Here is a 10,555-nt window from a genome sequence, read left to right as displayed (position 1 = left end):
GAAAGGCATGGAATAAGTAATTGACATACTTGAACTGGATCATCATATCTAACTCATTAATTTTTATTCAGAACTGCCCTGTCGAGTGTAAAGATGCTGTCAAGTTATCCTTACCTGGACATTGGCTAGTGATGCCGTAGACTTTTTTAGGGCAGTTGTACTTTTGCTAGAAAGGATACAGGGTCACACATACCCTACAACATTGCAATTTTATATTGGTTGTCCCCTCTCCTTACTCCTTTTACTAATACAGAGGTAAGACTAAGATATTTTCCTTCCAGATCAGACATACCGTTTCTTATAGCATGGTACTGTGGGTGGTTTGTAACTGTGATGGATATGCAGATTGTATGTAGGCTCTGCATTTATGTAAGCCAGCACACATGTGGAGATCAGCTTTTATATTTGCACACGCATATACAAGAACATTGATCGGCACTGAGTGCTTCTAAGGGAAGGTAATGGTAATTATATTGTGTACTGAATTGCTTGCTGTGTTGCAGGTGTCATTAATGTCAGTTAGTGCCGGTGTCTCTCACAGTTTGTATTGTGCTCATTGAAGTTTCTATGAATTATTGGGTGGGACGGGTAAATCAGTCAGTTTTCTGTGTTCTATATTGGTTTGTGAGTCTGTGTCAGCTATCGAGACACTGCGCTGAGGGAAGCTGGTATCTCACACCACACACGCTGCTGAAATCACACTGTGCAGTTTATACCTCCTTACGTTATCTCGGCGCGAGCCAGGGCTGAGTGTGCGTGTCACTGTTATGCTGGCGGGGCAACGGCTGCGGCAGGAATTGGGGAAGTTCTGCAAAAGACGTTGCCGGGTGTCAGCGCAGGCCTCAGCGCAGGGGCAGGCCCTCCAGGGAACGCACCCCCTCAGCACCAACATGGAGGCACAGACCTGCCTTCTCGCCCTCACCTCGGGTGCACTCATGGCTGCATGAGGCTCCTGTCATGACAGAGGCAGGGGCAGCCCCACACTCACCCTTTGGCCGCATGAGGCTCCTGTCACGACAGAATTGAGGGCGGCCCCATCAGGCAGGCTGACACTCCTGTCACGATACGCGCCGGGGCAGCTCCGCGCCAACCCTCTGCGCTGAGGCGCCTATCGCGACAGCGCGCACTCCGGGCGGCGGGCAGCTCCCCTCAGCCGCCGGGGCAGCCCCGCTCCCCCTCAGCCACTAGGCAGTGGGTTGAAGCCGGGACAAACGGCGGCCGCGGCGGTTCACACCGGGGCAGGGGGCGGGAAAGCGGAGACCCCACCTGCGGGCCTCTCCCACGGCGGAGCGGAAGCGTTCCCGCCGCCGCATGAGGCTGCATTACCCGCCTCCGCCTCCTCCGGGCCGAGGGCGGGCGGATGGTCGCGCTGCGCAGGGCCGCGCCAGGCGCCGCCGCCGCCACCGCCTCAGCGCGGCGGGTGGGGCCGCGCCTTCCCCCCGCCCCGCGCCGCGCGCCCCGCCAATGAGCGGCGTCCACATGCCGCGGCGGCGAGAGGGGCCCGGGCGGCCCAGCTCCCGTAAGTTACATTAGAGCAGCCGCCGCCGGTGCGCGACCGGAGCGAGCGGGAGCCAGCGGCGAGGCCGGGCGGGCGAGCGAGCCCAAAGCCCTGACGGCGATCAGCGGCCTGGGCCGGCGAGGGGAGGATCGGGCTGCTAGAGGGGAGGGGGCGATTCCGACCCTTCCCGGCGGAGGCGAGGCGGGCAGCGGGGCAACTGCGCCTTTTTCTTCCACCCCCACCCCCCGCCTCTGGAGGCGAGCGGGGCGTGCCGTGCCGCTATCACCCTCCGCGAGGGCGGCTCGGAGCCTGGTGAGGCGAACGGAGAGGCCGCTCGGCCACCTGGACGCGGCCCATCCCCGCGCGAGCAGCCGCCGCGCCCCGCACGCCTTCCCCGCGCCCCTGAGGCGACAGCGGCGCCGCGGGCCCGCGCCTCTCTTCTCCCTCTCCTCAGCCGCCCGGCCGGGGCCGGGCAGCGCCTGAAGCCCCGCTCATCCCCGCTGGAGAGGCGGCTCGGCTCCCTCGGAAGGCGTGTGGGGTGGGAGGGGGGCGGGGGCTTTTATTTTTTTCCCTGTCCTCCGGCGGCTTTCCCCCCCCCTTTTTTTTTTTCTAATTTTTAATATTTTTTTTTTATCTCTCCCTCCCGCCTCTTCCGAGAAGAGTGAGGCGCTGAGGAGGGCTTCGGGGGCTCCTCTCTGTTGCGGGAGGGGTCTATGGTGATAGCACGGGGGCGGTGGGGGAGAGAGCGAGGGGCTGAGGAGGGGGCTCGCCGCCGCGCCTGCCGCCGCCGCCGCTGAGGAGGAGGAGGAAGAAGAAAAGGCCAGGCACCATTTGCTGCTCCCTGCCCCAGCCATGGAGAACGCGCACACAAAGACTGTGGAGGAAGTTTTGGCTTATTTCGGCGTCAACGAAAGCACCGGGCTCAGCCTGGAGCAAGTCAAGAAGCTGAAGGAGAAATGGGGCTCCAACGGTAGGTGAAGCGGCCCCGCGCCGCCCGCCTCGCTCCGCCGCGGGGATGCTGCCGCTCGTCGCCTTCCCCTTTCTGCTCCCTTTTTTTCCACTCGTCTCTCTTCTCACTCATCCTTCTCCGGGCCCTGTTTCAAGGCCTAACGTGTGTGTGTGTGTATTTGCGAAGCCGGCATCTCTTGCAGGACCCGGAATAGGAGCGAGGGAGAGAAGATGGCTGACTTGAACTCCACCTCGTGGGTTTCTTTCATACCCCAAGCTCACAGGGCTGCCCTGGAAAGGAGGATGTCACCTCCGTTTCCTTTCACCTTAACGGTGGGAAATCTTCTTCCATTCTGAAATGAAGCGCTGTGGGTTTGGAGGTTTTTTTTGTCCGTCTTGACCTTCATTTTTCCCTGCTTTTTAGTGCCTTTCTGACCCTTATTTTACATTTCTTCTCTCGAGTCGGGGCACAGAATAGAGCCGATAAGGTGTTTCTTTTTTTTTAATCCTTATTGCTTGGCCTTCCTAGTCCCTTTTGAACTCCCGTGCCTTTGTGTAAAAATGAAAAGCTGTGAGAAGATTATACGGTGGGTTGTTTTTTTTTAGCTTTAACAGTGCTTTTATGCCTCTTGAATTACTAAATCTAGTTGCAGGGTACTAAAAGGGAGAGCATAAGTCAGAAAATATCCTTAAAATGGAGGAAAGAATTTGAAATATTTTGAATCAGGTTTGGTGGTTTGTTTCTTTTAAGTGAATGTGGAGGAAAACCTTTGTCACAAAGCATTTGAAAAGCATTTTGAGCCTTTGACCCTTTGTGTGCAGCAACAGCAGAAGTCCCACAGCTGGCTGGGGTGATGACTTGGCTGGATTATAACCCTTAGCACGTTCCGGCAAATCTGTATGTGTCTTAAAATGCAAAACTATCGGGCCTATTCAGATGCTCTAATGAAAAGAGCCACCTTAATGGGGCTTTCAGTGTGTCTGTCAAATCCAACCCAGTTGAGTGTGCAATTCAGGAACAGTATCTGGTGGATGCCTTATAATGTTCTAATGTGTTTCTTCAATGATTTCTTTTCTTTGACATGCCTCCTGGAAAAATCATCCACTGACAGAGTTACCAGCAGAGGAAGGTAAGCATGTTCATGAAAGCATCTGCTGATTCTTGTTGATAATTCATCATTTTTTTATGTACATAATTAAATGGCTTTGTTACATATTGCAGGAAAAACCTTACTCGAGCTTGTGATTGAACAATTTGAAGACTTACTAGTTAGAATTTTGTTGCTGGCAGCTTGCATATCTTTCGTAAGTATGAAATTCTTCTATTTCATAGGCTTCTGTATTGCAGAATGACAGATGTCTCATTGTATAGGAACTGTACACGCTGAAGTTATTCCCTTTCTCAAAAGGTAGCGGTATAAGATGTGAAGTAAATTGCTATCTCTTATATTAGTTGTCTTGTGAAGAGGTTTCTGTATGCTAGAAAAGAAAATTTCAGGGAATCTTTCATTGCATGAGTCATAAGTACGTAACGACACTAGACAGACATTTTAAAAAGTACTTCTCATTCAACCCAGTTTACTTATTTGAGGTGGGATTTCCCAATGCTTTTGTTGGCTTTGAAAACTAACCTTGAGTGCGTAAGTGTTTAACTGGACATTCTTCTTGCCTTTGAGTTAATCGTTATCAAGCCCAATGTATAATCATTGGAAGACATTTTTGGATGCAATGCAGACTGTAAATAGAATTTACATGGCGAATATTCCAGTTGCCTTCCCTTCCTGATAATAGCAAGGTGACAGTTGTTGCTTTTGACAGTGACAAGAATGATGACGGCTGTGATGGCACCATTGTTGACCAAATTTGGTAACTGACCTTTGGATAGTCTAGTCATTAAATGGACATCTTGCTTTGCATACAGGATTAAAAGAAGAAGAATACTTTTAATTTTTTTTTAAAGCATGTTTAGGCAATCTTTCTACATAATGTGTAAAGGGCATGTTTTTGCTGAAAAACTGGAAAACTGAGCAAAGGCTAAGTATAGAAGGAAGATGAAGGATGTGTGTCTTGAGGAGCTGGACGACAGAAACAAAACTGTGCAGAATATTAAATTGTTTAGGTAGGAGTTAAAGTTTATAGTAGACTTTGCCCTAGAGTTGTAATTAACTACTTCAGGAAAAAAAAAAATAATGCTGCAGCTCTTGGGGGGGGAGTGGAAATTGTGGTGACTCTTTAGCTAAGGGCAAGCTAATTAGGACAGGCAGAGGAGACCGTACTCTGAAGCTGTTCTGTTTGCTGGGGGAAGGATTGCCCTGTTGTGGCTGCTGCAGTGTATACTGTGTTGCTGATCCTCACCAAGAGAGGTTTCAGCTATCCCCACACTGACACCTTTCAAAGTGCTTTGGGTTTTGGTATGCATATACCATTACCAGGTAATGATTGGTGGCATTGATCTTGACCATGGAGGTGGATGTGCTTTACTCACTCTTCTGTTTCTTGGGGAGGAAATCAGGCTGGTTACAGAAAATTGAATAAACCGGTCATTAAAAGCTTTTTTTCCCCCCCCCGCTCCTCTTTCCCATTTTCCTCTCCTGGACGGTGAGAAGGAGATGTATTTTTGTTCCTGAAAACTCAGAAATGTTTGTCTCATTCCATGAGATAAATGACAGTACAGAAGTTTGTTAGCCTTTCATGACAAGGTACTCTATTTATTATAACCAAGTAAGTGAAAAATCAAATTCACCAAACTTTAAGCTTTCATTGCTGAATCTGAGAAGGTATGATACCAGACTGACAGAGGTCATAGAACATACACTGTCGAGCCCTCTTTGAAAACTTGATTAGTAGCTAGATTTGGTTGTTTCTTTCACTATGCTTAATTTTCCTATCTAATTAAGAGGAGACTGTAGTCTCATGTAGTGTAGGATAGATCTGGGTTTTCTGCTTCTGTGCAACTGGCACGGTGTATGACCTTGGATTACTGCTCTGCCTTTTTGTCTTCTGTTTAAGAGTTATGGGTACCCAGTATAAATTGATGTCAGTAGTAAAGATTTTTTCATGAAATGCAGAAGAAAAAAATAGATATAGTTTTGGTACTTTAAAAGCACTTTCCCTTTGTGTTTGTTTCTGGCTTTTTCCCTGCTCAAAAGATCTGTTGTCTGATCATCTGTTGTCTGGTTTTCTTAGGTTTTAACACTTTTTTTTCTTGATGAAAGCATGTTAGAGACTTTTGTAGTAATCTAAAGAACAATTGAGTATGTTGATATAAATACTGTATTGCTGTGAAAAATTGGATGTGATTAACATCATCTAAATTCTGGTCTGCCTGAAAATGTCTGAATAGGGTATGTAGCTGTGTTAGGCTTGTGGACAGTAATTGTTCCATGAGAACACTTGAAAATACTACATTGAAAACTGAAATTGTACATAATGCTGAGATTACAAATTATGCTAAGTCATTCTTCCGATAGAAGAACTTAATGCTAGAGCTAACTTCAGTGTCTTTATTATGCTATCTTTTACAAGCCTTAGAAATTCAGTTTTTTCCATTCGTACTGGTTGCGAGGCATGCAAAACTCCCAGTACCTTAGAGATCTCGAAATGGATAATTATGCTTAAAATGGAGTCAGTTAAATATGCGTTGGATTTGGATGTTGAGTAATACTGCTGAGAGCTGCTCTTTAATGAGTCAAGACTTCTGGCTTTCTTGGGGGCAGTGTCAGATCCTACAGAATCATACTGTGGAACTTAGTGAAGTGCTGATTCTCACTTCAGTGACTGCTTTTTACTATGATTTATTGTTTGATAGACCATAAACTGTAACACTTGAGTAGAAAGTAGGACATTGTATAGCGTACCAACAGAAATAAGGTTGGAGAATGGCTCCTGTTTCAAGTAACTTTCAACTGAAGACTTCTAGGCCTGGTGTATGTCCAAAAGGGAATTTTCATCAAGATGCTTAAATAAGTAGTTTCCTTTGAATGACAAGGGATGGGAAAAGGTGGCTTACTGAGGACTTAAGAACAAATGACCCTAAAAGCCCCCAGGTTACTAATGGGGGGGCTGAGTGTTGGAATTGGGCATGAGTATGTAGCATTCACTTTTTTTTAAATGTGTCACTGAAAACTTACTCTAATTTGAAGGATGGCATAGGTGCAGTTAGGACAGTGAATGCAGCAGTGTTCTTCACCAGCTGTACATCATCAATTAAAAAAAATATGTTGAAGATTCAGGTATGAGAGAGGCGATCTTGAGGTATATAGATTATTGTTTTGTGTTGTGGAAGCTTTTCTGATGATTGTGTTGTGATCATAAATCATATTAGATTCTTACTGTTGTGACTGCATGGAAACAGCCGTCTTTAACATTGAGATCTGCATTAGGTTTTTGTGCAGAAACATCCCCTTTTACATACAATATGAACCTCTGTTCAAAGTGTCTTTTGTGTCCTCTACTCCCACACCCCCTTGTCAGGTATGTGTCAGTAAAATAAATCAGACTAACAGCTGAATCTGTGTCCCCCTGGCTGATTGTAGGAGTCATATGCTGCCTGTTGGCTGTAGATACTATGTCCTACATTCCAAGTCGGAGCTGCTGTTACAGATGTGCCTAGTTAGTAACAGCTTAAATCTTACACTGTTTTTTCTTCAGTATTTTTATTGGGCTTAAGTATCGCTTTTGAAAAGAAATAATTTCTGATGGTGAGTAAATGGATCTAGGTTTCGTCTTGGACCTTGTCTTGGTGGTCTGTTGAATCTATGCAGAAATTGAACTGCTGAGATATTCAGCAGTTCAAAGGCCTTCATAACCTGACTTTCTAGGTGCAAGTAAGAGGATGTTTAATTTTGAATGAACTAGGGCTTTTAATTCTTGCTACTTGTGTAGCATGTACTCAGGTCCACAGTATTTACATAAAAGAACAGCTTTGCTGTATGACTTGGGCAAGTTGTTAGATGAGCATCTGATGTAGAGTAGTTCTCCGGTAAAGTATATATGTTTTAAATGGTGATGTATGCTTAACCATGCAATCTTATCTTTGCATCGCAATTCTACTGAATTTTCTTCTATGAGATGCAGCATAGACTTTAAACTCTACCAAAAATTTGAGTATTAATATAGCAATAGGATTCCCACCCCCCTCAATTCTTTGATTCCTAAGATGATTGAGAAGTGAATGTTCTGGGGATGTTTTCTAATAGTGGATATCCACGTTTAGATTAAAACAATACATTGTGGTTTAATCCAGGGATGATTATAGCCTCTGAATTAGCATGAGCACAACCAAATCTTTGTTAAAAGGTGAGCAAAGCTACTCTTGGAGGAAGCAAGATGTACTAGTAAAAATGTTGCAGGTGTTGCCCTGGTATCACCCCAAAAGCTACCTGCTAAGGTCAGTAGCAGTGAGTATGTGGTACAAGATAAGGATTGCTGTAGAACATTACGCTGACATGCTTTGAGCTAAACTCGGATTACTCAATACCACCCAAGATACCAGCTGATAGTTAGGGCTGATAAAACTGTGAGAAGTAACTGTGATTCCATTTTACTTGGTAGAAATTAAACTGTAGGTGCTATGTGTGTTCCCCCTCCCCCCCCATATTGCTACTATAAACACAGGAATGTGTTTATCTTCAGAAATACAGAGTAGCATATCTGATGGGTGCTTAGAATCTGCTAACCCAGTAAAATTCTTAATTTTGTACTTACATGTGTGGTCAGAATATCTGTTGGGGTAGTTTTGGGTGGTTTGGGTTTTCTTCTCCTCTCTCCTTGGGTAGGAAATAAAAATCTCGACTGAATAATAGAACTAAAAGTCAGAGATTTGCTTTAGTATTTCCTAGTGTTCAGTATAACTGACATGGAACAAGTATCAGGTCTACTCAAATAGTTTGCATCTGCATAATTTTAAAATAATTTGTACTGAAAAGAGAAATCACTCAGAGGGTTTTGTCAGCAGTAGTTAGTACTCTGTCCAAAATACACTAAATTTAAATTCACAGTATCACAAGAGAAGAAAGCTCTCTTAAAAGCAGTCCATGGTTTTACATGACCTGCTTTAGTTAGTCCAGTGCTTATTTTTGTTAGGTCGAGATCTTACTCTCCCAGCTTGCTTCTAAGTTTCCATTGTCAAAATGAAAAACAAACAAAAAACCTTGTTAGGTTGCTGACAACAAACTGTTTGCTTTTCCTCTGTTAGTAGTAAGCGGGTACAGCCTGCTGGGCAACAGAGTTCTATCTTGAAACTTCCATTCTTTAATTTTGTTTTTGTTACCCAATGATATATAGTCATCTGAGACAACTTGCCTCCATAACTTATCTGTCAATGCAGAGATGCTTAACTTGTAGAAATGCAAAAAGCTCTGAGGAGGCTTCTGTTCTTCTGACTGCTTTCATCAGTAGTCACCTCATTGCTGGCTGACTTTTCTGCATTGTACCTCTGCCCCCTTTTTACAAATAACCATGAAAACCAAGTGCTGGTTGCCTGTCACTGTGTATTTTTTGGCTTAGTGTCCTGCAGGTGCATCCCATTAAGCTTTGATTAAAATAGGCTTCTGCAAGCCATAGCTCTAGCAGCCCTAAAGCAAATAGGCTGAATGAAAGTTGTCCTTTAAGCTACTTACATTAGCTGTTGATATGGGACTTTTATGCCTGGCTATTAATTTCTCTTATATTTTCAGACTTGCATTTCTCTTGAGCAATTATCTTACTCTTTTTTCCTACTCTTTTAAGCTTCTTAAATACATGGTAACTTTACTTATTGACCATACTGCCTGAACAGTACATTGCAGATCAATGACCTGGAAATAAAGCTGCTCTACATGTGAGTCTTAAAAGTGATTAGGGCTAAAATATGGTGAGGCTCTTTGGAGTAGTAGTCAAATAAAAGATCTCTCATTGAAAAACTCTCCAGGGTCTTAAAGTGTGCTAATGGAAACTTTTTGTCAAGGACTCAATGCCTTGGACAAGAATTGTCTAGTCTATACCAGGCTTCAGCATATGATCTGTTGTTACTAAAAAAGCTTAGTTAAATACCTGTATTCCTTGTTCTACTTTCTCTTTGGTTTTTACTGTGGTTTTGTTTTTTCGCTTCAGGCTGCTATCGAGTAATAAACCTGATCTGTTACAGCTGTATGTGTTCTGTATCACAAGTGTACTAAATGGAGTGTTAATATAGCTGTAGTCTGCTGTAACAAAAGCAAGAACTTGCAATGTATTCTGTTGCTTATATGTCTATATTTACTAAAACGTTCTAAAACTAGAGCTTGGATCTTCCCACTGTTGGTAATTTTGTGGAAACTTTTTGGGGGAGAAATGTGTGTTACTGGCTTCCAGGATTAACTAGATAATTCATTCTAATCTGGCCACAGATTGATAGTTTTGCCAAAAAACCAACAGTGAAGATGTAAAGCATCGGATCTGTGCTGTCAGGGTTTCTAATCTGAGTTCATCTGCTCTTTTTGAAATCACTTTTTGAAAGAAAAGAACCTTCGAAAACTTAACTTTAGTTCTCCTTGACATACTTGGATCTTGCTGTCCTTGGGGCAACTTCCCTTCTTAAAGTTGTAGGCTTCCTCAGTGTTATTTTACGAAACGCGTGGTCTTCAATCCAAAAAGATTATGATTTTAAACCATTGTGTAAAGCAGATGTCTTATTCCAGTTAACCTTGTAGGTGCCTGGTCCGTTAAGAACATGACAAAATGATTGAATTTACTTGCTTTGTTGGAAGCAAAATGGACCCTGTGGAATTCCAGTAAAAAAAAATAAATGAGGGCAGAAACAGGATACCAAGCAGCTTTTCTGATGGCAGCGTGTGAGCTTGTATATGCTAAGAAATCTGGATATGTACTGTTAGCCATATCTGTAGCTCCACTGGAGGCGCCAGTGCTGGAGCAGAGTAAAAGCTATCTGTGGGGTAAGGTGTGGAGGGAAGACTGCAGCGTGGAGCACTGTGTGACTGCTCCAGTAGGTCAAATGGGAGAAGTTGTTACTGGGGATTGGACATAAGTGGTGTGGGAGGAGGGAAGCGTTAAAAGAGAAGTCGTTGCCCGAGCACTCGCACGCCATTCAAGGAGTTGCACACACACCACTCTTCGTGCATCTTTTAGTCC

The 10,555-nt window shown here is 44.4% G+C and overlaps 1 protein-coding gene across 3 annotated transcripts in view; it reads left to right on the top strand.

Moving 5' to 3' along the window:
* The first annotated feature begins 1,481 nt into the window (after positions 1-1,481).
* Positions 1,482-10,555, top strand: part of ATP2A2 (ATPase sarcoplasmic/endoplasmic reticulum Ca2+ transporting 2) — a 49,957-nt gene continuing 40,883 nt past the window's right edge. For all 3 annotated transcript variants that reach the window (XR_012589724.1, XM_074605891.1, XM_074605890.1), the window contains exons 1-3: positions 1,482-2,468; positions 3,559-3,576; positions 3,669-3,751. Coding sequence is in view for 2 of the 3 variants with exons in the window: in XM_074605891.1 (XP_074461992.1) it covers positions 2,351-2,468; positions 3,559-3,576; positions 3,669-3,751 (219 nt within the window). In the remaining variant the exon portion in view is untranslated. The remainder of the gene's footprint in view (positions 2,469-3,558; positions 3,577-3,668; positions 3,752-10,555) is intronic.

Source organism: Larus michahellis, chromosome 13 (assembly GCF_964199755.1).
Source record: "Larus michahellis chromosome 13, bLarMic1.1, whole genome shotgun sequence".
NCBI classification, from domain to species: Eukaryota; Metazoa; Chordata; class Aves; order Charadriiformes; family Laridae; genus Larus; species Larus michahellis.
The sequence above is the reverse complement of the archived record's forward strand: the minus strand, read 5'-3'. Positions and strand labels throughout refer to the sequence as shown.